Consider the following 25,736-nt stretch of genomic DNA (forward strand, 5'->3'; position numbering starts at 1 on the left):
ATCTGGGTGAGCATTAGCCACCATTTCATTGGCCATCTCGTTGATCTCTATGTTATTTCGCATATCATCTTCACTCATGTCCATTCCATTTGTAAGAACAGCTTGAGACTCGTCGATTTGTGCATTGGATATTGATTCTTTGCCGAGTATTACTCCAAGTGATGCTGTCACATTGTTCGGATCGATGTTATTGCACACAAACGATGCAAATCGTTGAAGTGTTTCATCGCCTGGGATGATGTGTGCCTCAGACAATCCACGGAGAGGAGTCGTAGTTGGTTTCATAGCATTCACATCGTTGCTTTGGTTGACTCCAATTACTTCCGGCTCTACTACTGGTGCAATCAAATCAATGGTTGGCTGAATAGAAGCAGAAGCACTCTGTGCTTGACAGGCCGTTGTTATTGATTTATCCTTGCCAATTTGTTCACCAACATTTCCTTTCCCACTCTGATCAATTCCACTCGAAATAGTCGCTTGAGACTGGTTGATTTGAGCAGTCACAATTGATTCGTTGCCAATCATTGCTTCGATCGATTCAGTGACATTGTTCGGATCGATGTTGTTGTCCAAAAACGATGTGAATGGTTGAAATGTATCATTGCTCAACATGGCAACTTCAGATTCATTCGGTGTGCCATGAGATGAAAACTGATGCAATGATGTCGTATTTTGCATCGATTGCTGTTCATTCATAGGAACCCTCGGCTCAGGATTTACTTTTGGCACCGTCATATCAATGGTTGGCTGTATAGAAATAGAAGTACCTGGTTCTTGGCTTCCAATTGTCGATTCAATTGGGTTGTCAATGCCAATTACATTCTCATTTCGATCAATTCCACTCGAAATAGTCACTTGGCACTCGTTGACTTGGACGTTCAAAATTGATTCGTTATCAATAACTACTTCGACCGATGCAGTGACATTGTGCGGATCGATGTTGTTGTCCGAAGGCATAACATGAAATGGCGTTGAAGAGGGTAATGAATGTGGCCACTCGGCGACTGAATTTACCATTTGATTTGTAATTGGTGCAATTGAATCATTCGCTGGCTGATGGCTTTTTTTCGATACGTTATTATTAGTTGTTCCACTGCTTCCATCAGTGGTCGTCTTCTTGTCGGTTGGCTCGTGACTTCGACAACGAACTGCAATGAATTGCTCTTCAAATTTGGCATTCCTGACATACCGCTCATACGCTTGGGCGACACTGTGGAAAATAATTAAATATTTAGGCAGTTAATTTAGTCAAACAATTACAATTTTATGTTGAAAATGCAATGCAAACAATAAACAAAATCCGAATAACATCTTCTCACCGATAATTCGTCTCTCGCAAAAAATATTCCTTGAAATTGTCGTCAAAGGAGAGTCCACTGCATCGAAAATCATCTTTCACGAATTGCAGCGTTGCTTCCGTTTCATTCTGAGTGTTCGTCCAATAGTTGGCCAGAGTGCGTTGCCAATTTCCAATCATCGTTTTCTGAAAATACAAAAAATATTCACGAAAATTCATTAAACTATCCCAATCGGCATATGGTAAATTTCAAGAAATAAAAGTCGATTGATGCAGAAAGACTATGCAGACATTACGTGTATGTAATGAGATTAATGTGACCGTTTGTGTTGGTGTCGTGACTATTCCGTTCACTCTATGCTTTACCGCTTAACCAAGCACAAAATTTTCTTAATTCTTAAAATGCCCTTATTTATAACAAAACCCAACAGAAACCCAATATAAAATTCTCATTGGATTTAAGTGTTTATTTTCTTTCCATAACCATCATTTATTTGCCAAGCTGGCAATGCCAACTGATTGCTTACCTAATTGCAAAATGTTATTCAACCCGGTCTTTCGTTGCACTCGATGGATTCAATTGAATTTTTTAGTTTATTTTTCTCGATTTTTTAATGACAATTAATGTGTTGAAAGCAATATATCCTCTTGGATTTTTTCAAATTAATGATGATTCGGTCGTGTTTTGAATAAAAAAATACATAAAATAACAAAACATACACAGAGCGTACACAATAGCTAGTTTGAAGATACACAAAAACACACAGAAGTGACGTAACAATCTACTAACGTCAAACTGTGCTTCACTATGGTCTACATTGAATATTGAATCGATGCGACTCTCCACATCGCTTGAGTACGGTTGAGTACATTAAATGTGAACCGATGTGTTGGGTTTTTTCACTTTGAATTTAATTTTGATATTGTGTTTCCATTACGCTAATTTTTCATTTAGAAAAATGTGAAAAAGACAGTACCGAAGGATCTATTTTCATTCTTTTGCTGAGAATTATTCACACACAGTGTGAATTGTATTCCAATCCGACCTTTGTGTTTTTCTCGAGATTGAAAGGCCTTTAACAAACGTTATTTGATTTTTTCTGCATTAATTTGCACCAATTGGCCCAAAAAATAGACAGACAATTTTCTCTTTCGATGCAAGCTGTGCACATTTTTTTTTAAAAAAAAATAAAAAATACACAAAGTAATTGTATCGTAACCAAGAAATACTCTTTTATTGAAATTACAAATGGTTCATGTATTATCAATTCTGGTAAAAAAAAATATCTCACGAAGGAAATAAGATCCGATTTCAGTGAAGAATTGTTGATATTTTCTCCGGAATTCGTCTTTGTTTGTTCAATTTATTTTACTTGGATCGCTTTTTGGAATTTTGTTTTTGCGGAAGTTTTTGTGCTTTTGATTTGGTTTCAAATAAATTGATTTTCTCTTGAACACCACCGCCCAAATTTGGTGAAAGCGGAGCTGGTTCAGCTGGTGCTGAATCATCATCTTCAGACCACTCAACGATTCTGCCAGCCACAGACGATCCAACACCATGGATAGCTGATTCGGCTGTTGATACACTTGACATTGAATGCCTTATTGACGGCAAGTTATCTTCTCGATCGCCTCTTGCGCATCCACCTTCTACAAACTGTGCACAGCAAAAACAGATAATAAAACAGTGGTCGATTATAGTAAATATTCATTTTAAATTAAATGAAAGTTCAATTATTAGGAATTTACCTGATATATGGCGAACCCAATTAAGAGTAAATTGAAAATTTTACAATTGAACATTTTGCTACTGGACAAACATTCTCAACAATTCAAGTGTTAAAAAGTATTTTGCTTAATATTTTCCAAACACGAACAAATGCCAACTCACAACTTTCATTTAAGTTACCACTTTTTATATACTTTCAGAAAGACTGTGTGAATGTCACATATTCGGAATAACTTACGATAACTCATTTAGATGTACTAATGTACACATTATCTGTAGTTGAACACTTTATTTTACCAAAACGATAAAAAAAAATAAAAACACACACACAATGTGAAATGAAATATGTAAAAATAAATATTTCGTGATGCGTAATACATCGAAAGTACTCCCAAACATTGCTGTTTTTGACAACGGAGAATGGCGGGCGCTTATTCCATATAAATTTGTACAGATTAAGGGTACTGATTATTAAAAAATGACAGGTCGTGAAATTTTGAGTAAGTAGCCATACATTTTCAAGTGAATATGAGAAACAGCAGCACTTGCAAGAAGAGTGCCCGCACCTCCGCGACGCCTATAACAGCTCTTTCTCCAAGATAAAGCAGCCAATGAAACAAAGATCCGAATGAAAAGGAAATTTCTTCTTTAAAGTCATTAATTTAAAGTTTTACGTCAACACGAAATGTCCACTGAGAGTAAATTTGAATAAAAATGAAGAAAGTGAATAAAAAACGATAAATGTATCGATAACAATAAATGTCTTTATTTAGAAAGATATTTATGACAAATTCTATGAGACAACATTTGCTGGCATTCGTTGAACGACACGTTTTCTGTGATCAATTTGTTATTTTTTTACATCTTTTTTTGCTGAGGGTGGAGGTGCCGTCGATTTAGCTTCAAAAAGTGCGATTTTGTCTTGAACACTGTTCTTTCCGTTTGATGAAGACGCATTTGAAGTGGATGCTTGTGATGTCACCTTTGATGTGGAAGCCTGGTGCGAAGTTCCTTTGGATGCCTTCAGGGTTTTGGGTGACTTTGCTTTGGGAAAGCCTGCTCTTGGAAACGAGACTGATGAAACTGAGGTGGGGGATGGAGCTGAATCAGAAAAGTCAATTTCTTCTCGATTTACTTCGTCTGAAATTTCTGTTGATGGGTCAGTGACTATGGTGCTATCGGAGTACATGTGTGCGAGTGGTTGTGGATGTGCATATTGTGGCGGTATCGATATTGTTGATTCCAATCCCTGTGGCATATTCAGTGTTTCATATATCGCTATCAGTATCCGTAAGATAACTGAGAGGGATATATTCAGCCAGATATGAGTGTCAAAATTGTGTCAAAATTGCATTAGACACGCTTACCATCTCCAGTGTCTAATTTAGACAGTGTCATATCTGGCTGAAAATATCCCTCTCAGTTATCTTACGGATACTGATAGCGATATATGAAACACTGGGCATATTGTCTTCTCGATCATTTTGTCCACAAATTGATTCAATGGAACCATCGATATTCGTCACCAACTACGAAAGAAAATATTTCATGTCGGTTCGAAATCAAGGTAGTTTTTTTTTAGAAAAAATTGACTTCAATTAAAATGAATAAAATGAAATCAAATAAATGTAGATACCTGACAAATGAAAATGCCGATCAACAACAAATGAAACATTTTGGGCTTGAACATCCTATCTATAACGAGTAAATTATTTTCAAGTCTTTTAAAACTGTTGAACAAAGTTAATTTAAACATTTATTGGAAAAACTCTCATTTATATACACGATTTTTTGAAATTCAACATAGTACAGATGTGAGTATTCCATCTTAATGATGTATAAATGTATCAAAATGATCGAAAGTAAAATATATTCTTATATAAAAGTTCGTTTATTAAAACGATTAATATCTCATTTAAAAAATTAGAAAAAAATAAACGCGAATTTGAAGTTGAAATTTGTTTATTCATACAAGAAAATTAAATATAACTTTTTATCATAATCAATTAGTTTTTAATCTACAGATCCATTTTTCTGTATATTCAAAACACACATGCGCACGTTTTTTTTTTTTTGATCAGGGGGTCAAATTGACTTTGGTCTCGGGGGGAAGGGGTATTTATATGAAAAAACAAAAATAACGATTTTGCATGAAAGAAACAAGTTTGACTTCAAAATCAGTGTATTTTTGCTATTTTTTATACATTTATGTTGCAAATCTGAGAAAAAAATTCTCAGAGAGGGTCAAACCGGAAACCCTCCCCCAACACGCATGTGTGATTCAAAAGAATGTTATCAAAATATTCAGGTGCATAGACAGATCCACGCATAGACAGAACTCAAAACTTTTTAAAAATCGAAAATGGCGGTATAGTTGAACTTGTCTTTTTACAATCATTGAGACAAAAACGTGTCAAATTCATGAAGTCTTTCTTTTGAAAAAAATAAATTTATTTATTTTTTTCTTTTTAAAGTTGCATTCCGATATAACAAAAATGCTAAGGAAAAAACTAGATAGGATAGATTGGCAAAGAACAAAGTTTATTTAATGATTTGATGGTTTTCAACAGAACACTATTGACTAACAATGTTTGATAGATAATTTCGTCTCATTTGGTACTCTTTTGTGTTTGTATCGGCTAGAATATTCGAATGTCATGATCTGACTTCAAAAAATGTGTCAAAGTAAAACTGAAACATGTCCATTGTCCATACTCCATCTATTTTTTAAATGAAGTTTATTATAACAAAGGAGGATGGGACTTTGTGAGTCAGCGATATGAACTTTCTAGCCGATTCATTTGGATAATATGTATTAAAATAACAAGTTCTCTCTAAAATACGTATATATTAGTCATCCGTCAGTATGCTCTGGTAAGGTACGTTTTTGTAAACAAAATATTTGCGTTCAGTGAGAACAATGGTTTCTATTGTTCTCCGTATAAATGTCTTCACACTGGCAATGCGATTCATTTGGCTCAATACTAGAAATACTAGCAGAATATTTGCGTTTTTGTTTGTATACTAAAAGAAACTCAAAACATATTAAATGAAAGTAAACATACTATAAATTGGTGTCTATACCCTAGATCAAGGGGTGGTTCAAGCCACTAATTTCGCTAATTTATCAATATTTGGATTTCGTTATTTATTGTTGGAGAACAGGAAAAACAATAACTTATCTTCTTTCATTTATTTTCAAAAGCATGAGAAAATGAAATCATCATAATATTCAACTTTATTTTTTAAAAAAATTGCAAAGTCTTGAGTAAATAATCTATTTTTGGCTACCATTTTTCATGGCTTCGAAAATTGCAATTTTGCCTTGTACACCGTTTTTTCTTTTCGGTGAAGAAGCCTTCGAAGTGGGCACTTTTGATGTTGCCTTTGATGTGGAAGTCTGGTGCGAAGTTCCTTTAGATGACTTTGGGGAAGATATTTTGGGTGACTTTGCTTTGGGAGTGCCTGTTCTTGGAAACGGAGCTGATGAAACTGAGGCAGGGTATGGAGCTGAATCAGACCAATTAATTGACTCTTGCACTCCAGATGGTTCACCGACAGATGTATCTGACATTTGTGAAACATCGTCAGTATAGTCGTCACTATCAGTATCTGATGAGTCTGAGTATGCATGTATGTGTTGATGGGCGTGTGGTGTGACATTCCCGTTATAACTCTCCAATGTATCGATCGAAGATGTTGATTCCGATATCTGTGGCAAACTGTCTTCTCGATTATTTCGTCCGCAAATCGATTCAATTGAACCTTCGATATTCGCCACCAACTTTTAAAGAAAATAATTTAATTATCATTTTATTTCGAAATAAAAGTAAAAAAAACCGACTTCAATCGAAATAAATAAATTCGAATCAAATTTTATACCTGACAAATTACAATGCCGATCAACAACAAGTGACACATTTTGGGCTTGAACATCTTTCAAACGTAACAGAATGTCTTTTCAAGTGTTTTCAATACTGTTTAAAGCTTACTTAAAACTGTTTTTGAAATGACTTTCCTTTATATACCCAACTTATGTGCGTATTGCATTTTTGAACAAAGTCGAAAGAGTTTTAATTAAATTATAAAATAAATATTGTTTAAATTCTTCTTTATATACTAACCATATCCAATCAACAATTTTGGGGTATTGACAAGATGACGACGTTAAACAAAACATTAAATTCAGGCAGACACCTAACATGAGAAAAGAAAACGATTGACGCATTTTGGGTTGGACATTATTTATTCACAGAAACCAAGAAAATACATGTTATTTGGCAGCACATCAATAATTAACTGAGAATTGAGTTGGTTTTGAAATATATGGCCATTCACGTAGTCGATTTACTTATGTCCGTGTTTTTTATGTGGTGTGTGCTCTTGTGATTGTTTTGCTTTTGCTTCAAAACGCCAGATTTTATCTTGAACACTACCAGCCTCTGGTCTTTTCGGCGAACTTGGCGTCCTTGGTGAGTCTATTTTTTGTGAAGTTGATGAATCTGGCGATGTCGGCAAATTTGGCGACAATGTTGAATTTGACGATGCCGAGGGTGCTGAATCTGAGATATCAATTTCCACTTGATTCGGTTGTTCAACTTCTGGCTCATCGTCAGATGAACGAAAGTCAGAAGAATCATACGAATCTGGAAACGGTCCCCAATTTATTGGGTCTATATTGACATTGTTATTTGATCGACGACACGTCGGCAAAATGGTGCCGTTCTCTACATTTTCAATGAACTGTGGGAAATAAAAGGCAAACAGAATAAAAGAATATTTTTGAAAAATCACTCTTTTTGACAAAGTAGTAAAGCGTTAGAACAAACCTGGTTAATGATAAACCAAATCAAAAAGAAAGCGAATTTTTTACAAGCAACCATTTTCTTGTCTTTTAAATTTAAATGCAAATGATTTACAAAACATTTGAATGCATATTCAAATTATCTTCTTTTATATACGATTCTATTGAAGCTTGAGCTTGGGGAGAACAATGAACATTTAAAAATAATTTTCAGGGGTGTCATCTCTCGTTGGTAACTATTTTAATAAAATACAAAGTATTATAAAGTCGTAATATTGAGTTTTCTCTATGTTTTAGTGAAAACTCGTGTCGAGAAGAATGTGCCTCAAATTGGAGCGTCTCAAATGTTCTCAAATTTAAATTACTGATAAAAAATTGGATAATGTATGAATTATATTCGTCTCGAATGTGTAGGTCGGTTTCACATGTTTTACGAAAAGAGATCAATCGATGGGGATTCTAGAAACCAAAGGTCACCAAAAAAAAGTTCCTTTGAAAAAGTTCAAAACGAAACAAAAGTTCAACAATTTTCGAAAGTCCATTCCTTACCTTTTCATTTTGGCATAAAGTTAAAGAGTCCTTTCCCCTGTAAACTTCGATTCCCTAAATCTTACCACTTTTTCGCTTTTGGATAAATAATTTCAAGTCGTCGCCGAAAATTTTAGACGATATAAAATAAAATAAAAATTTATTTTATATTATAATAAAATTCATTATGTGGCATTTTATTAAGACGTGGAACCACAATGAATGCAAGTCATTTTAACACGTTGATTAAAAAAGCGTTTTGCAATAATCGTTATATTCATTTCAATGTATTTCCATTGTTGTCAATATAATTAAATTAAACAAATTTGGTGTGAAATGACAAAAAAATGAATTTAAATTTTTGAAAAAGGTAATACGTATACGCTTTAGTTGGAAATTTCTTATTCGTAACTGCGCAAACATCTATTTATGTCCACCTTTTTTGCTTGGTGTCTTACCAAGTGTCGATGGCTTGCTTTTAGCTTCAATGCGTGAGATTTTATCTTTCACACTGCCAGACTCTGGTGCTTTTGGTGATTGAGCTTTCGGGGTTTTGGCTTTTGGTGAAGCTGCCTTTGGGGTCTTTGCCTTCGGTGAAGCTGCCTTTGGGGTCTTTGCCTTCGGTGAAGCTGTCTTTGGGGTCTTTGCCTTCGGTGTTGGAGTTTTTGCTGAAGATGACGCTGTTGAAGGTGATGGCGATGACTCTAGCTCTGGTGCATCTGGTATTTCAACACGTAAATGGCTGAATCTTTGTTCAACCGTCTCTGACTCAGCGTCCGATAGCTCTGGGTTGTTTGAACCAACAGATGATTCGGCTCCCTGTGGTATAAGGTCTTCTCGATCATTTCGTCCACAAATCGATTCAATGGAACCTTCAACATTCGCAAAAAGCTTCACCAATGATGCAATTAGTAATATGATTTGATAAACAATTTTTGACATAAAATCGTGAAAAAATAACGACAATAAAAATTTACCTGACAAATGGCGAAGCCAACTATTAACAAAGTAAAAACTTTACGGTCGACCATTTTTTTTGCTGTTGTAAAATTGACAACGAAGTTTGCTTGGTATTTGCAAAAATGTCGAATAATTACTTAAAACTTCCATTGACCTCTTCTTATATACGATTTTTGGCAATAGAAAAACCATGAAATATTCACAATAATTTCGAAAACGTTCTTGGAATTTTATTTTCGACTTAATTACTTCAAAACATTCAAACATCTGCGAATGCGTGTTTTTTCAAAACAAGAACAAACAAATACACATGTGTTTTGGTTATAATGCGTTATGTATAAGGTGTTTTAAAAGCATATGCCAATATTTTCAACGTCTATTACGATTTTAATGACTGGCGTTTATACTCTCTTTTCTACATATTTTCATGTCTTTGTGTTTTTTATTGAGCTTCTGGCGACTGGGTCTATTCGATATTATCTACCTTGTATTTGAAATTAATAAAACTGCGGAATAAATTACAAATACGATTGCGAAAGTTGAAAAACACATTACTAAATGTGAATATGTTTGACGTAGTTGAACCCGTATAACTCATTTGCGGAGTAATTTTGTCGATGGCGGGACTGTGCGGAGTTCGGCGGAGATAGTATGCAAATGCTGTGTATACGAGTGCAACAGCATTCTTTGCTATTCATAGATTTATTTTGTCCAAACGAAAATCACATAGAAGTGCTGTTACCCTCGCACACACAGAGTTTGTATGTCATCTCCGCCAAACTCCGCACAGTCCCGCCATCGTCCAAATTACTCCGCAAATGATTTATATGGGAAGTGACCCAATTTTATCATATTGATTACGTGGCCTAACACTACTAGTGTTTAAAAAGGAACATGTCAAGGGACTCGTCGTCAGCACCACAACCATGATATAAGAAATTCGAGATTTGGTTCTACTTAGAGAGTGGGCTTTCGACTATATTTGTCAAAGAAGGTTTAGAATTTAAGCTCTTGATTTTAGAGTACTGAAATAAAACTGCGCCACAGAATATTTGCTTCTTTGAATGAAATTTATTGTCATAAATATTCTTTGATTTACATTGAATAATGAATGCTTTCCACTCAAATTTAAAGCAAAAAACATTAATTATTTAAGATGTCCATTGTGAGCAAAGATTAGCTTGAGTCTTGTGACTTTTGAACTGGATCAATTTGTGCTTTTATTTCTTCTTCGATGGTGATTTGGCCACCTTTTTTGGAGCGAGTTTTGCTGCAGCTGGTTTTGTTTTTTCATTAATTGATTTGACTGCAGCTCCAACTGTGCCAGCTGGTGCACCTTTTGGTGAACCAGGTGGTGATACTGCTTCGACGGATTCTGGCAAATTATCTTCACGGTGATTGCGTCCACATAGACTTTCAAGGGAACCCTCAACGTTTGCGAAGAGCTGCCAAAAAAAATAAAACCAATAAATGTATTAGAAATTTGAGTTTAGAATAAAAGAAAGTTCAAAACACGAAATTTAAAACAAATTTAAAAGTTACATGGAAAATGGCTAAGCCGACCAAGAACAAGGTGAAGACCTTGAACATTTTTCTTTTTTAAGTGTTTCAAAGTTTGCTGTAAAAAGCTTACTAGTGACTCCGATTGAATTGATATCCATTTATATGTTCGATCTTCAGCACAGCAATCAGAAAAATTCGATACAAAACCTTATATTATTTAAAATAAATAATTACAAAAAATGCTGGAATTTTCGTTCAAAACATTGATCGTGTATTGTGTTGCTTGAAAAATGTCTCGAAAAAGAATGCTGAAACGAAAATTGTTTGTCACTATAGCTCGAAGTTGGAGATGAAATCATTATGATTCAATATTGAGAAAGCAACAATTGACGTTATTTAGCCGTCAAATCGATTTGGAATATTTGAAAAATGTCGAAAGAGATGAAATTTTTTTTCTCCATGAATTGTTTGCATGATGTAGCGAAAGTCTACACGTGTACAAATTCAAGCGAATTCATTACTCATATTTTAATGAAAGTTGCACATCAATTTGATCCAATAAGAATAATAAAGTTAATATGTACGTGTCAGCAATTTTCTAATGAGATTCCTTTTGACTGACAAATTCGATAATAATTTTTTTGTACAAATCGCAAAAAAAAAAACAAATTGAAATGATTATTCTTGAATTTTATCACTGAAAAATCCAGAAACGTTATTAAAAGTCTTTAACTTTTCTCGAAAAAAATGTTCATGAATGATCTCGTGTCAATATATTTTTTTAAATACCACTAAATATCAAGCGACAAATCGTTGTTTTGTCATATAAACTACATTTCTACTCTTTTTCCAAAATGATTGTTTTAATCGTGTGTGTTATAAGTTCAAATCCATTCAATAAGTAAAAAAAATAAAATGTCTTACATCCGTAAGATGAACTTTTCCGCACTGTGATCCACGACATGAAAGAAAACTAAATCTGACATTAGTTTTAGATAAAATAATTTTCGAAGCACTTTTCTTACAAAAACTACTAAAGATGGGAATTTTTGTATCGGAGCCATGCCTATATGATATCGTAATCATGTGAAAATTTGCAGAGGTTATTTTTTTCACAAAAAGTTAACATTCTGAAAGTTTGAAGAAATTTCAATGCATATTAAGGGTACTTCCCATACAAAATTTCGTTTTAGAGCGAAAAATCCAAAATATTGTTCGGGAGGTACCCCTAATATTCGTTGAAATGTCTTCAAACTCTCGGAATAGTATTTATGTGTGATAAAAATAACCTGTGCAAAGTTTCAGCTCATTACGATATCATACAGGCATGGCTTCCATACAAAAATCCAAATTTTTTGAATTTTTTGTATGAAAAGTGTTTCGAAAGTTGATTGTATCGCAAAACTAACATCATATTCGGTTTTCTCGTACCCAAAAACCCCCCAATACACATTTTTGAGTGTTTAAGAATACATTAAATATCACTTTTGGAAGAAAAATTGAATTTTTCCCATGGATGGACATGGGCATCACACCAGACATGACACTTTACCCTGTCAACCAAAGTCGCTCAAAATCTAATGGTTTCTATTCCTCGGCACCCCCAATCATCCTGTGAAGTCAGATTTTGAATTACTTTTCTTGTTTGAAAGCTATCGTGTTAACAAATTTTTGCGTACAGGGTACAGCGTACAGCGTACAGCGTACAGCGTACAGCGTACAGCGTACAGCGTACAGGGTACCACGCACATACATTCGGACATCGAAAAAACGCTAGATTCGTGTTCCCTGGCTCCTAAAACACCCAGAAAACATGTTTTTTGAGGATGTCAATTTTTCGACCGATTCCAATACTTTACCTTACACACTAGGTGTGTGCGGAAAAGTAACAATCCATTCTGTGTTCGTTTTCATTTCAGTTTATTCAATCAATTAAAATAGTAATAACAGTACTAAAGATATGTAACAAAAAACCATTGAAAATACAGTACAAAATTTGGACCAAAATCAGTACCAAAATACCGATGAGCATTAAACGCATGACCAAAAGTACCAAAGAAATTCCGACACGTACGAATGTTACCATTTCATTTCGTTTTTCCTATCATTTTACGTTCTTATTAGTGTTTTTTGGTACTTGCCCTTATTTTTTCAGTTCTTTCGGTCATGTTTTAATACTCCACAATATTTGTTGTATTTTGTCACTGATTTGCCAAAAAAAATGCAAAACATTGTAAAAATTCCTATCGCGAGTTATACATCGAACGACGTTCACTAAACGAAAGTTCCGATGGATCAGCTTGCTTTTTCGACGGTTCATTGAAATTTATGCGAACTTTAACCTCGGGAACCACATGCTTTCTCATATGTCCATCAATTTTATCGACAATTTCTCTGTCCGGAGCGTATGGAATATCGACAATGCCCTCTTTCGTCGGTTTATTAACCCGATCAACAACATCGCCAAATTGGTTTCTTATGTTTTTCTCTAGTTTGCTCGTTATTTGACTGACACTAGGTCCTCTGCTGTTTTCAACGTGGGAACGATCATCATATTGTCGTATATAGTTGCCGGTATGTCCTCTACTACGATCGTCATAGTGATCTCTATCATAATCATTCCGACCTCTTATGACATCACCATTTCGATCCCGCACGTAGTCACCGCGTATGCGATCATCATCTCTGGCATAGTTATCATTTCGACTTCTAACATAATCACCGTTTCGATCTCGCACGAACTCGCCATTTCGATCTCTTATCCGGTCATCATAATGATTGTCTCTGTGGTTGTCTCGACCCCGCACATAGTCATCATCGTAATGATTGTCTCTGTAATTGTTGTTTGCTGACGCAAATGAAGATGGAGATGGTTGAGCCGCACCAGTTCTTCTGCCTTTCGAAGCTTTATTTTTATTGATTTGTCTCTTAATTTCGTTCACCATATTCGCTGCAAGAACGGGATCTTCTGGCGGTGGTTTGAAGTCTAAAGGCGAATAGCTATGACGTGTCATATCATATTTGGGAACTTTTCCAACAAATCCAAGCACATTTTCAACCAGGAGCTTTTAGAAGAAATTAAAATTTTGAGAATAAAATGAATTTTATTGCCAATTTTCAAAAATTACCTCGGAAAATGTAAAAGCAATGAATAATACTGCGAAAAGTTTTCGATCGAACATTTTGCCTTCTGTTTTGAAATCTTCTACTAATTGTGGATCTGAAGAGCTATTGGAAAATCCACACAGCTACTGATAGTTTCTATTGAAGAACCAAGGTTTTTATGCCCCACAAAAAAGTCATCCATTATTAATCAGAATTCGGTCATATTCAAAGTTTTATTGTATAATTCAAATTGAAAATTCGAATTAATTCAGAAAAAAACATGTTGCTGGAACATATTTTTAGTAGATCGCATTATCGTCACCGTTGAGACCGTTTAAGTTATTCTTGATGTAAATTCAAATGCTTCTCACAAAGAATGATATTTTTTTTTTTCAAAAACATGTTTGTACGCTTAATTCTCGATGGTTTTAGAATAAATTAGTCAAAATGTTTAAATTTTCATTTTTTATTCCGTTAATGATAGACACACGTTTTCATCTAGTCGAATTCAAAATAATTTATTTCGATTATTCTCTTACTCAAACTAATTTTTTGATCTTTCAATTTTATAAAATATGTACATAGAATCTTTTTCATGAATTATGTATATTGAATGAGTCTTCAAAAAAAGCAGACGAAACATATTGTGCTTAAGAAAAATTCGACTCCGGTGTGAGTTGGAGCACACAAGAAAGTCTTAAAAAATAAACATTACCTATTTGTACCGAAAAACTATAAAAAACCATTTCCTTATTTCAATCCACATGGGAAGTCATGATTTCTCCGAATTTATGATTCACGAACTACGCATTGGCAATGTTTTTTCAAGTAGTTTAATTCGTTCCTTCAAATGAAGTTCGGATGGATCGGTCTCTTTGACTCTAACGCTCAGCTTCAGAGGATGATTGGGGGTGCCGAGGAATAGAAACCATTAGATTTTGAGCGACTTTGGTTGATAGAGTGAAGTGTCATGTCTGGTGTGATGCCCATGGCCATCCATGGGAAAAATTCAATTTTTCTTCCAAAAGTGATTTTTAATGTATTCTTAAACACTCAAAAATATGTATTAGGGGGTTTTTGGGTATGAGAAAACAAATATATTTCGACACACTTTTCATTCAAATTTTTTCGAAAGAATTAGATTTTTGTATGGAAGCCATGCCTGTATGATATCGTAATGAGATGAAACTTTGCACAGATGAAATTTCTTCAAACTTTCAGAAAGTTAGCTTTTTGTGAAAAAAATAACATCTGCAAATTTTCACATGATAACGATATCATACAGGCATTGAAAAGTCCATCAAAAATTATTTTTATCGCAAAACTTATATCATATTCAGTTTTCTCATGAATTCAGATACGTAATAAATGCATATTGTGGATCACAGTGCGGAAAAATTCATCTTACGGATGTAAGACATTTTATTTTCACTTATTTGCATTATGGAGCTTCGCGTGAAGATACCCTATCGCAGCCTGCATTCGGTCATTATCCTATCTAAATTGTCTTGCACGATGAGTTCTGCGGCGATTTCTCCTCTTCAGTGATAATCTCTCTGGTATTACTTTTCCGCACACACCTAGTGTGTAAGGTAAAGTATTGGAATCGGTCGAAAAATTAACACCCTCAAAAAACATGTTTTCTGGGTGTTTTAGGAGCCAGGAAACACGAATCTAGCGTTTTTTCGATGTCCGAATGTATGTGCGTGGTACCCTGTACGCTGTACGCTGTACGCAAAAATTTGTTAACACGATAACTTTCAAACAAGAAAAGTAATTCAAAATCTGACTTCACAGGATGATTGGGGGTGCCGAGGAATAGAAACCATTAGATTTTGAGCAACTTTGGTTGACAGAGTGACGTGTCATGTCTGGTGTGATGCTCATGGGCATCCATGGGAAAAATTCAATTTTTCTTCCAAAAGTGATATTCAATGTATACTTAAACACTCAAAAATGTGTATTGGGGGGTTTTTGGGTACGAGAAAACCGAATATGACGCTATTTTTGCGATACAAATAACTTTCGACATACTTTTCATACAAAAAATTCAAAAAAATTAAATTTATGTATGAAATCCATGTCTGTATGATAACGTAATGAGCTGAAACTTTGTACAAGTTATTTTTATCACAAAAAAATACCTTTCCGAGAGTTTAAAGACATTTCAACGCATATTAGGGGTACCTCCCAAACAAAATTTTGGATTTTTCCATCAAAAACGAAATTTTGTGTGGGAAGTACCCTTAATATGCATTGAAATTTCTTCAAACTTTCGGAATGTCAGCCTTTTGTGAAAACATAACCTTTTGCAAATTTTCACATGATTACGATATCATATAGGCATGGCTCCGATACAAAAATTCCCATTTTTAGTAGTTTTTGTATGAAAAGTGAAATCGAAAATGATTTTTATCGTAAAACTAATGTCAGATTCAGTTTTCTCGTAAATTCTTTGAGTAAAGGATTTGTAATAAATGCATGTTGTGGATCACAGTGAGGAAAAGTTCATCTTACGGATGTAAGACATTTTATTTTTTTTTTAAATATTGACGCGAGCCATAAAAAAAAATGGTAAATTATTTCTCGTTCGTCGAAGCATTGATTATTGTTTAGAGCAGTTGCAGCGTAATTAAAATTGGAATTTGGCCATCGAAGGTGGGGATCAACACATTTGTAACAGTCGATCGTATTCGCCGTCGGAAATCTTCTGTTTCTATAAAGAAGAGCATATTGCAAGTATTGCAAGTAATCAACCGGGGTTATTGATGCGAGAAGAGTTCAAATTGAAGACAAACATTTAAAAAATTAGAGTATCGTGACCATTTTTTGTGACCAATTATTTCATAGCACTAGCATATACCCCAGCGAATTTAGCTTGTTCTAATCATCTACCATTTCAATAAATTTGTCTGTATTTATCCAAAATTACAAATAAAAGTTGGTCAATTCTGATGTTGTTAATCTCGATGTACCGTCGATGTCTTTTCTTATGCGTGCTCAATATGCTTGGCATACGCAGTATAACAAGCGATAGCAAGTATATCTATAGGTAAAATCGACACATTGATGATATCGGATGATATATTCAAAAAAGCTTCAAAATAACAAGTAGCGTTTATTTATTCGAATCTACTTGAACAAAGTAGTGCTATTTATTCAAACAATACCAAACTTTATTAACTGGAAAAAATCAAACATTATTGAAGAACTTTCGCGGTTGCCGGGCGTTGAATAAGAAGAATAAAATCAACATGAGAAGAGTTGATCTACTTTTTTCCCGATGCCAATTTGGCCTTTGATTCAAAAAGTTTGATATTTTTTTGAACTTGACTCAAAGGCTTGACTGGTGCTGGTGCAGGTGCGTTGGGTTTCAAACGAGCTTCAATGTCCTTTACCTTTGATAGAACATTGCCGGTTTGTTTTGGTGATTGTGCGGGTGACGATATCGGTCTCACTACTGGTGAGGGTGATACTGGCGCTATTGGCGTAGTTGTCGCTGACACCAATGATGAAGAACTTCCAAACGATGGCAATTTTTCTTCGCGTTTTCCATTTACGCATATACTAAAATTATCCTCTCTATCACGTCCACATAAGGCACCATCGACATTTGCAACGAAGAGCTGCAGGAATAATGGTTCGAATTTTATTGAAATTTTCATTTAAAAACCTTCTTATTTAAAATGAAGAATTTCCACGAAATTTGTTGTAATTTTTTAACGTTCTTACCTCGCAAATAACGAAACTGGTCAATAATAAAGCGAATAATTTTCGGTCAAACATTTTTTCGGATTTTTAATCAAAGTTTGCTCAAAATGCGACACTGTCGAATTTCCAATGAAATTACTCAGCGAAAGAGATCGTTTTATATTAAGTTCAAACGATAATTTATTCATGAATTATTTGACACTATTATACTTGCTAATTGACATTTTATAATTCTGCATAATTACAATGAATAAATTTATTCTAATTTACATCTGGAATAATGATTCTGTGAATAAGAAACATTTTTAACCATTTTTTTTTCGTCATGATGAATCTTCTAAAGGTTGAAGAGCGACACATTGTCGTTAAGGTACACAAAAAATTGAAATTACAAATGCATTCAAAAGACAAGAGACATATTATTATAAGCTTTTTTTTTTAAATTCGGTGTATCCCTATGTATTAGGCACACCATTCTTTCTTCTTTTCTTTATTCACTTATTTGATCTCTGGAGTTTCGCGCAAAGATACCCTATGGCAGCCTGCATTCGGTCATTATCCCATCTAAATTGTCTTGCACGATGAGTTCTGCGGCGATTTCTCCTCTTCAGTGATAATCTCTCTGGTAAATCTTTTAAATAATGACGCGAGCCATCAAAAAATTGTTCCAAATAAATCCATATTCTTCCTCTCGTCGTTTGCTTCATCTTTCGATCAATGACAATTTCACAAATTAGCGATGAAACCGACATGAATGTTCCAAAACCCAAAATAGAAATAAAGAGCACTGCATATTCTTTCAAAGTTACAGATGGTGGTGATTTGTAAGGAAAAATTGGTTTTTTCTTCCTTTGACTATCGCGGTTCCATTTTATAAATAATCCACCTTCGAATGCATTTTGGATGATATCATCGATTCTTTCCTTCAGTTGGAATCTCTTCCGTGTTAAAAGTGCCGGCTGATAAGTTGCAATGTTCTCTTCTCTATCGAAGCAGAAGATTTCTGACGGCGAATGTGATTGACTGTTCAAAATATGTTGACGCGAACCACCAACCGCCATATTTGGATTATCATCGTTCTTCAATTGCTCCAAACAATAACCAATTGTTGGACAAACGAGAAATGAGTCAATTTGGGATTTGTGATACTAAAATGGAAATCTAATACTTAAACTACTGTCATTGTAATGATGTTACGCAATATTACCCGGTCATCAAATGCAATTAATTTAGAAACTTCGACAGAACCAGCCAAACGAAAATCCTCGTCAATGATTTCAGTTACAGTCGATATTTGATGACGTTGTACAGGCACTCTTTGATATTGGTTCATATTGTAAAAAAAAATTATCGATGTAAATATGTTCATAATCAATAAGAAAACATAAAAGATTCGCAAAGGTAAATATTTTGGTTGAAAACGTTGATTAATCCCAATGGCAGCTGGTAAAGCAATGAGCCACGTTGTATAATGCCAATCGCGTTGATTACGATGCTTGTACTCCAAATCGAACTGAATCATTACGTAAATTAGCAACCCGCTGCATAGACCATTCGAAATGGGCATTATTTCTTATAAAATGAATTTGATACATTCAAATGAATAAAATAATCATTTTACCTGCCATATCCAATTCCGAATATAAGTAAGATCCAAACAGATGGTGTGGCAATGAAGAAAAAATTTAAAATGAAGGGATATTTTCCGCTTTTTTGTACACACCACGTCAAATCGTCACCGAAATATGCTCTTGAGACGGTAAAATCATCCGAAGACCGTGCGGTTGGAAACAAACCACCAACCAAAAGATCAGCTTTGAGGCGACTTTCCTTGCTTTGCATCAATAGACTCAAATTCTCCTTTGCGACAATGGTCTTGATGAGATTGTACTCGATCCCCTTATTATACTTTCCACCTTGGCTTCGATACATAAACGGTTCGTAATGTGAAGTAGACACACGCAATAAGGAAACCGATTCAAGAGGATTTATTTGGAATTTATGGTTGAATTTTGATGAATTTGAATCCATTTTTATAAAAATGATTTGTGAAGCGAATAATATCAATATTATAAGTGAACGCATTTTACAATTGATGACCGTAGTCGGAGAATGTCCTTTAATAACTAACCCCATTTGAATTCGGTGAATTGCGTTCTAGATTCGATTCAAGTGGCAAGAGAATTCCAAAAAAAAGAATTTTCTCAAGATAATTACTCAGATCCAACTGCAGCATATACAAAACTAAGATCATATGACACGGTTTTTTAAAATAATTGGGTAATTGTAGGCTTGTGCAATGACTACTTCTGGCGTGTTCTATTACTCCACAGATAAGTTGCTCTCTTGTGACCCAGCACATTTTTGTATTTTTTCCGTCGCTGAATTCCGTTATCTTGATCAAAAATTCGTTATTATAGTGGTAAATTATTTCTCGTTCGTCGAAGCATTGATTATTGTTTGGAGCAGTTGAAGCGTGATGATAATTGGAATTTGGCCATCGAAGGTTGGCATCAACACATTTTGAACAGTCGAACGAAGACAAAAATTGATCAGAGTAACAACAATTCTATATAAAAAAAAACGCCTTGTTCCGCTTTGATATAACAACCATTCAGTACGCTGTTTTTATTCTAGAGCGTTCATTTGTTGTATTACAACAAATAAACCGTGTGAAAAAAACTTCATGTTGCAGTATTATTTGGAGAAAAATAAGAGCTACTGTTTCGCCGCAACGATTCATATTTAATGTATTCTTAAACACTCAAAAATAAATACAAATATGTATTGGGGGATTTTTGGGTACGAGAAACCCGAATATGACGTTAGTTCTGCGGTATGAAAGCCATGTCTGTATGATATCGTAATGAGCTGAAACTTTGCACAGGTTATTTTTATCACACGAAAATACCATTCTGGGAGTTTGAAGACATTTCAATGCATATTAGTGGTACCTAATATGCATTGAAATTTCTTCAAACGTTCAGAATGTTAACTTTTTATGAGAAAAATAACCTTTGCAAATTTTCACATGATTACGATATCATATAGGCATGGCTGCGATACAAAAATTTCCATTTTTAGTAGCTTTTGTATGAAAAGTGCTTCGAAAATTCAGATTCAGTTTTCTCGTGAATTCTTTGAGTAAAAGATTTGTAATAAATGCATGTTGTGGATCACAGTGCGGAAAAGTTCATCTTACGGATGTAAGACATTTTATTTTATATTTGCATCACAATTTGAGATGAAAATTGTTTTCAAAAAGATCGTTAAGAATTCGGACAGAGAATAAATTGTTCCTATGTATTTTACAAAAGTAAAATTTGGTGTTTCAAAAGTGTTTTGAAAGAGACTCAAAGGAATTTGAAGTGAATATTGCTGAAAAATAAACGATTGACTATTGACTTGTTTTTAATTTTCCAGTCATCAGCCATGTGGCATACACATTCAAAACAGTCGTTCATTGAAAAAGCGTCATTCATTTGAAAATATTCTTGTAAATGAAACAGATGTTTTGGTATTTATCCCAAAACGTACCTCTCAATTACGCAGTTTTTGCCAGATTCTACTAATTTTATGTAAAATGTCCTAGGGGATAACCATGAATTGCAGATCGAAATTAAAAATGGGAAAAGGCGTATTTAACTACATATTTTGATACATTTTAGTTCAACACTATTCAATTCGTTTGTTTTGTGAATAAATTCAAGAATAAATGCTTACTAAAGTATATACATGTACAGTGCTAATTCTGCTATTTATTGCTAATTTCGCTATTTTCTTCATGTAAATTTCCCTATTTTTTTTCTAATGTGCTAATTCTAATTCGCATGGATATCCCCTAGAAAATGTCTCTTGAAATATTTAATCGACACTGAAATTTACTTTGTCAGCACAAAATTTATTAAAATTTCAATTCAATTTCAACATATAAGTTAAATAAGACGAACTAAAAGAAAATGAATTGATTTGTTGGCGTTATGCTGTTCATGTTGATTCATTTTGTGTGTGACTTTTTCTGATTTTTCTTTACGCCACCGTCCTTAGAATGAGTTTGTTTTGACAGTTTTTCAAAGAGTTTTATATTGTCTTGAACTAAACTCGGCTTTGTTTCTGGCTCTGGTTGCTTTCGATTCGGGGACTTTATCTTGCTGGGTGTGCTGGGAGTGTGATAGTCCATTTGCTGAATCTCTGGTGGAGTAAACAATGGCTTTGATGGATCTAATGAGAGTGGTGTTTGAGAATCAGAAATTGGTACTTCGTCACCAACATCACCGTAGCACGTACAACTACCATCAACACTCGCAGTGACGATCTGGAAATAATTGAACAAAATATTTTTTTTGATTGGGAAATTTGCTTGAACTGATCAAAAACATCTAATTCATATTTTCGTTATTGACATTAAACATAAAATCGAACCTGGGTGCAAACTGCAAATCCAACGAACAGCAGCGATAACATTTTAAGAGCGAACATTTTATTTTTTTGAAATCGAGAACTACCAAATTCTTTATTCGTCAATGTACTCTTCTTTACCAACTGTAAATTGCAATTGAACTATCGTAAATGTACAATTGTTAAGGTAGACAATGTATTCTTTGATATTTTGGTATAAAATTTTTGAATTTTTTTGAGTGAATTTTTTACTTTCAAATTATAATGAACCAAATCGGAATTTTCTGCCTCGCAGTCGAGAAGGCTGGGGGCTGAATATTCGGTTAATATTTCATTAAATATGGTGGATGTAAAAAGAATTCATCAGACGAAAATGAATAATAATGAAAAAAATATCGAAAGTTTACTAGCAGGTTTCATAAAGTAAATTTAATTTATATGCCTTCATTATATTCAAAATTAACAGTTCTGTTCTACTGAAAGAAGACGACTTCGGTTTATATATGTAAATGAGACAAGTCATTAAGACTTATTGGAAACTTCGTTTCATTATTATTACAAAACGGTTGAACATTAATTTTCAACATCAAAAGAATAACGTCTATTGTTTTAGCCCATTTAACTGGCTAACGTACTCTCAGCTCAACTGACCAGTTAATTCAATATATTGTCTGAAATTACGTTCTCGGATGTAAAATTGCTAGGAGGTTTGCAAACTCTAGGAGGAGGTTTTACGACAAGATTTAGCAGACATAAGGTTTGAGCTATGGATATAGCTGCTGCTATTTCATGGCCGCTATTCATAAGTGCTTTTTAACTTGTTTTAATGCGTTTATGCATGTTGTGCGTTATTTTCTACATCTCTCTCTTCAAATGTACAGAAGAATCGTAGGCTATGATATTCCTACTCGGTGTTGCACACAGCACACGAATCAAATAGCGCCTATGAAATAGCAGCCACTATATGCATAGCTCGAGCCTAATGTCTGGATTTAAGCTAAATTTCTAGAAAATGAAAATCAAAATCTATTCTCTAAGGCGGGAGTTAAATGCAAAATTTTATTATTTTTTCAAGTCAACTATAACAGAAACAGCAAGTTAGCCTATGCTGGTAAAAAACACCTGGAACAACGATACAAATGAACCGACCAGATTATTCGTGACCTCAAGAAATTTGTCAAAATAAAACAACAACTTGCCCAAACATTTTTCATATGAACATGTTGCTCTTTTACTTCAACAAATATCTTGAGCTCACGAATATTCTAACCGATTCAAATGCCGTCGTTTCAAACGTTTCTAATTTATCGATCTACTGACACTTATTAATCGAATACACACGTGTTGGCTGACGTCAATGGAAACAAGAAAAAAGAATGGAATTTTTGAACACTTGGTTACGTTTTCTAGTCGAATTAATTTGAATAGCATGACAGATATCGATCAAAATGTATTATACTGTTTTATAAGAAATTTATATTAAAATTTGTTGCTATGCTGTCATTGAATGATGTCATCAGAAATAAAGAGAAGACTTTTCTAAAAACTTTACGATCAATTTGATATATTTTATATAATAAAAATTGTGGATCTTGGCCTTGTGGTCATGGCATGTGTTTTCGAATAAAGGTCATTGCATGTCTTTTTTTAGATAATGAGGTAGTTGAAGACTTGAAACGTGTCTTTAAAAAAATTAAGGGTGTAAAGGTAAGGGGGTAAAAATGTGGGTTTTTGACAAAATCTTATAATTTTTCTTTCAATCTCTTTACCCACATAGCCTCTATGTCACTTTATGCTCTCTCAAATTAAGAGAAGAGTCTTAATTACCTTCCAATCGAATGGTGCTTTTATATCTTTCTTTTATGCCAAAGAAATTTTGAAAAATGGAAAAATGAATAAAATCACAAAAATTATAATGTTGGCATGCCAAACATTTCGAAACCAGTTGCGTTTTATTAAAATTTATTTTAACATTGTTAAATGTACAAATAAATTGTTGACAAACTACTGTTTATTCTTTGAAAATTCAATTTGATTTTAAAGTCTTGCTTGACGAGGACGTACCGAGGGATATAAATGATTATTAATTACGTCCATTCTCTTTCTCGTTAACGGAGGATTCGTTGATTCTGTTTATCGGTAACGGAGGATTTAAATGATCATGAATTACGTTGATTCTGTTTTTCGCTTTAACAATATGCATCGCTAAGTCTGTATGTAAAGGCTGGTTGTTTAAATGACCTTCCATAATGTGAACTCTATTTCTTGCCCTTTCAATCCGTTCCACTATATTTAAACCTCGGATAGGTAGTGTCGTCTCCACTGGAATCCCAGTTACACAGCGATCCTCATTTTTGCCACAATCGACGTGTACAATCAGAAGCTAAAAATTTCATGAGAAAATCCTTAGTTATTCAGTTCCAAGTTTAGTCAACTCTTTAAAAGCGCGAATTTACCTCACAAAATGTGAATCCGATTAAAAATGACGCAAATAAATGTTGATTCATTTTAACGATCAAATTCTTGTCCTCTCAGAAATATAGTGAGTCTAAGGCTTGGACTTTAAGCTGACAGTCCAACCACTAAAAGCGTAACTAAAAAAAACAACTTAGAGAGAGAAAACTTATGCATATAGGTGTATATCAAAGAAAATTTATATTAATTTTTGTGGTATTTTGTTCTGACGTATTCACAGTTCGAAAAAATTTACAAAACAAACAATACTTCTTCAGGTACTTCCAGACAATATATTGAACTAACTGGTCAGTTGAGCTGACAGTCTGTTAGCCAGCTAAATGAACTAAAACAATAGAAGTTATTGTGATCAATGATCAGATGTGATCAATGATCATTAATTTGAAATTTTACGAAAATTTCATTATTTTGTCGCAAAGAAGCAAAGCTTCGTCGCAAATAAGTAAAAATTTGAATGCTATTTGGAACGATCTTCAAGTATTTGACAAAAACAATGATTTTGAGACTTTTTTCTCAACTCATCAACTTATTAACCGATATTCCATTAATTTGCAAAGCCAAGAAAAAATACTAAAAATGTACGTTTAAAATAAATTTTTCCAATTTATTGAAACCACACTCTAAACATAACAAAGAAAAATCTATGAGTGCTTTCAACTTCAAAAAAGAACTTGGTTCAAATTAACGTGTATGTGCTGTTTTTGGATGACCCTCAAGCTGTTTGATTCGTTGCTTTGCGATTTCGATACGCTTCAGTGTCGCCGGATCTGAAATATCCTGACGGTCCAAGGATTCTTTCAAAGTTTCAAATTTTTCTGGGAACGACGCTTCAGCTTTGTTTTCATTCTTAGATTTGCCACCTTCGTGTCCATTAACGTTGAAAATGACGAGCTACGTAGGAAGAAAATGATTATTAACTGAGTTGAAAATTTGACAAACATTCTAAAGACCTTACCCCAAATTCACACTTTTGAATCGAGTGGTTATTGATGAGTTCGGTGAATTCGTGTGAATAGAATGAAATGTGTCAAAGTAATAAAGTGAGGTTATGATAACCGCAATATTTTTTAATTTATTATTTTTTCAATATTTCCGATTGTTTTCGATAGAAAATCGCTCAAAATTGAAAATAAAATTAATTTTTATTAAAAAAATTTAAAAAACATTCGCAATTTTGTTCAGTGATGGTTTTTTCCTATCTGAATAGCGCTAGCTATTCGCAGCGC

General features: G+C 33.9%; 8 protein-coding genes and 1 long non-coding RNA gene across 9 annotated transcripts in view; 1 reads left to right on the forward strand and 8 right to left on the reverse strand.

Moving 5' to 3' along the window:
* LOC116346080 (coiled-coil domain-containing protein 63) overlaps positions 1-25,736 on the forward strand; it is a 137,829-nt gene that overhangs the window by 47,701 nt on the left and 64,392 nt on the right. The gene's annotated exons all lie outside the window — the stretch shown is intronic.
* On the reverse strand, positions 2,506-3,173 carry LOC116346070. Its single transcript, XM_031775977.1, has 2 exons — positions 3,047-3,173; positions 2,506-2,954 (listed from the first exon to the last, which is right to left on the reverse strand). Exons 1-2 carry the CDS (start codon positions 3,098-3,100, stop codon positions 2,667-2,669), a joined length of 342 nt encoding a protein of 113 aa, XP_031631837.1. The 5' UTR covers positions 3,101-3,173; the 3' UTR covers positions 2,506-2,666.
* LOC116346061 lies at positions 6,205-7,042 on the reverse strand. The gene is made up of 2 exons (XM_031775967.1): positions 6,909-7,042; positions 6,205-6,810 (listed from the first exon to the last, which is right to left on the reverse strand). Exons 1-2 carry the CDS (start codon positions 6,960-6,962, stop codon positions 6,304-6,306), a joined length of 561 nt encoding a protein of 186 aa, XP_031631827.1. The 5' UTR covers positions 6,963-7,042; the 3' UTR covers positions 6,205-6,303.
* LOC116346065 lies at positions 7,254-7,990 on the reverse strand. The gene is made up of 2 exons (XM_031775972.1): positions 7,856-7,990; positions 7,254-7,769 (listed from the first exon to the last, which is right to left on the reverse strand). The coding sequence occupies exons 1-2, from the start codon at positions 7,907-7,909 to the stop codon at positions 7,374-7,376; spliced, it is 450 nt and encodes a 149-aa protein (XP_031631832.1). The 5' UTR covers positions 7,910-7,990; the 3' UTR covers positions 7,254-7,373.
* On the reverse strand, positions 8,711-9,469 carry LOC116346062 (neurofilament medium polypeptide-like). Its single transcript, XM_031775968.1, has 2 exons — positions 9,336-9,469; positions 8,711-9,249 (listed from the first exon to the last, which is right to left on the reverse strand). The coding sequence occupies exons 1-2, from the start codon at positions 9,387-9,389 to the stop codon at positions 8,782-8,784; spliced, it is 522 nt and encodes a 173-aa protein (XP_031631828.1). The 5' UTR covers positions 9,390-9,469; the 3' UTR covers positions 8,711-8,781.
* On the reverse strand, positions 12,718-14,061 carry LOC116346058 (uncharacterized protein DDB_G0283697-like). Its single transcript, XM_031775962.1, has 2 exons — positions 13,950-14,061; positions 12,718-13,886 (listed from the first exon to the last, which is right to left on the reverse strand). The coding sequence occupies exons 1-2, from the start codon at positions 14,001-14,003 to the stop codon at positions 13,065-13,067; spliced, it is 876 nt and encodes a 291-aa protein (XP_031631822.1). The 5' UTR covers positions 14,004-14,061; the 3' UTR covers positions 12,718-13,064.
* On the reverse strand, positions 17,032-17,776 carry LOC116346067. The gene is made up of 2 exons (XM_031775973.1): positions 17,659-17,776; positions 17,032-17,552 (listed from the first exon to the last, which is right to left on the reverse strand). Exons 1-2 carry the CDS (start codon positions 17,710-17,712, stop codon positions 17,196-17,198), a joined length of 411 nt encoding a protein of 136 aa, XP_031631833.1. The 5' UTR covers positions 17,713-17,776; the 3' UTR covers positions 17,032-17,195.
* On the reverse strand, positions 21,518-22,322 carry LOC116346069. The gene is made up of 2 exons (XM_031775975.1): positions 22,060-22,322; positions 21,518-21,952 (listed from the first exon to the last, which is right to left on the reverse strand). The coding sequence occupies exons 1-2, from the start codon at positions 22,114-22,116 to the stop codon at positions 21,635-21,637; spliced, it is 375 nt and encodes a 124-aa protein (XP_031631835.1). The 5' UTR covers positions 22,117-22,322; the 3' UTR covers positions 21,518-21,634.
* Positions 23,946-24,641, reverse strand: LOC116346073. The gene is made up of 2 exons (XR_004201554.1): positions 24,492-24,641; positions 23,946-24,418 (listed from the first exon to the last, which is right to left on the reverse strand). It is a non-coding gene; the product is annotated as an uncharacterized LOC116346073 (long non-coding RNA).

The sequence above is a fragment of the Contarinia nasturtii genome, unplaced genomic scaffold, assembly GCF_009176525.2.
Source record: "Contarinia nasturtii isolate CC-2019 unplaced genomic scaffold, AAFC_CNas_1.1 Cnas_scaffold_1426, whole genome shotgun sequence".
NCBI lineage: Eukaryota > Metazoa > Arthropoda > Insecta > Diptera > Cecidomyiidae > Contarinia > Contarinia nasturtii.

Excerpts from the sequence above, each read along its gene's own strand:
- LOC116346065 (XM_031775972.1), bottom strand. The coding sequence starts at position 7,909 with ATGGTTGCTTGTAAAAAATTCGCTTTCTTTTTGATTTGGTTTATCATT. Across the intron at positions 7,770-7,855 it reads TTTGGTTTATCATTAACCAG|TTCATTGAAAATGTAGAGAA; the intron begins GTTTGTTCTAAC and ends TATTTCCCACAG.
- LOC116346067 (XM_031775973.1), bottom strand. The coding sequence starts at position 17,712 with ATGTTTGACCGAAAATTATTCGCTTTATTATTGACCAGTTTCGTTATT. Across the intron at positions 17,553-17,658 it reads CCAGTTTCGTTATTTGCGAG|CTCTTCGTTGCAAATGTCGA; the intron begins GTAAGAACGTTA and ends TTATTCCTGCAG.
- LOC116346058 (XM_031775962.1), bottom strand. The coding sequence starts at position 14,003 with ATGTTCGATCGAAAACTTTTCGCAGTATTATTCATTGCTTTTACATTT. Across the intron at positions 13,887-13,949 it reads TTGCTTTTACATTTTCCGAG|CTCCTGGTTGAAAATGTGCT; the intron begins GTAATTTTTGAA and ends TTCTTCTAAAAG.
- LOC116346062 (XM_031775968.1), bottom strand. The coding sequence starts at position 9,389 with ATGGTCGACCGTAAAGTTTTTACTTTGTTAATAGTTGGCTTCGCCATT. Across the intron at positions 9,250-9,335 it reads TTGGCTTCGCCATTTGTCAG|CTTTTTGCGAATGTTGAAGG; the intron begins GTAAATTTTTAT and ends TCATTGGTGAAG.
- LOC116346061 (XM_031775967.1), bottom strand. The coding sequence starts at position 6,962 with ATGTTCAAGCCCAAAATGTGTCACTTGTTGTTGATCGGCATTGTAATT. Across the intron at positions 6,811-6,908 it reads TCGGCATTGTAATTTGTCAG|TTGGTGGCGAATATCGAAGG; the intron begins GTATAAAATTTG and ends TTTCTTTAAAAG.
- LOC116346070 (XM_031775977.1), bottom strand. The coding sequence starts at position 3,100 with ATGTTCAATTGTAAAATTTTCAATTTACTCTTAATTGGGTTCGCCATA. Across the intron at positions 2,955-3,046 it reads TTGGGTTCGCCATATATCAG|TTTGTAGAAGGTGGATGCGC; the intron begins GTAAATTCCTAA and ends TGCTGTGCACAG.
- LOC116346069 (XM_031775975.1), bottom strand. The coding sequence starts at position 22,116 with ATGTTCGCTCTTAAAATGTTATCGCTGCTGTTCGTTGGATTTGCAGTT. Across the intron at positions 21,953-22,059 it reads GATTTGCAGTTTGCACCCAG|ATCGTCACTGCGAGTGTTGA; the intron begins GTTCGATTTTAT and ends AATTATTTCCAG.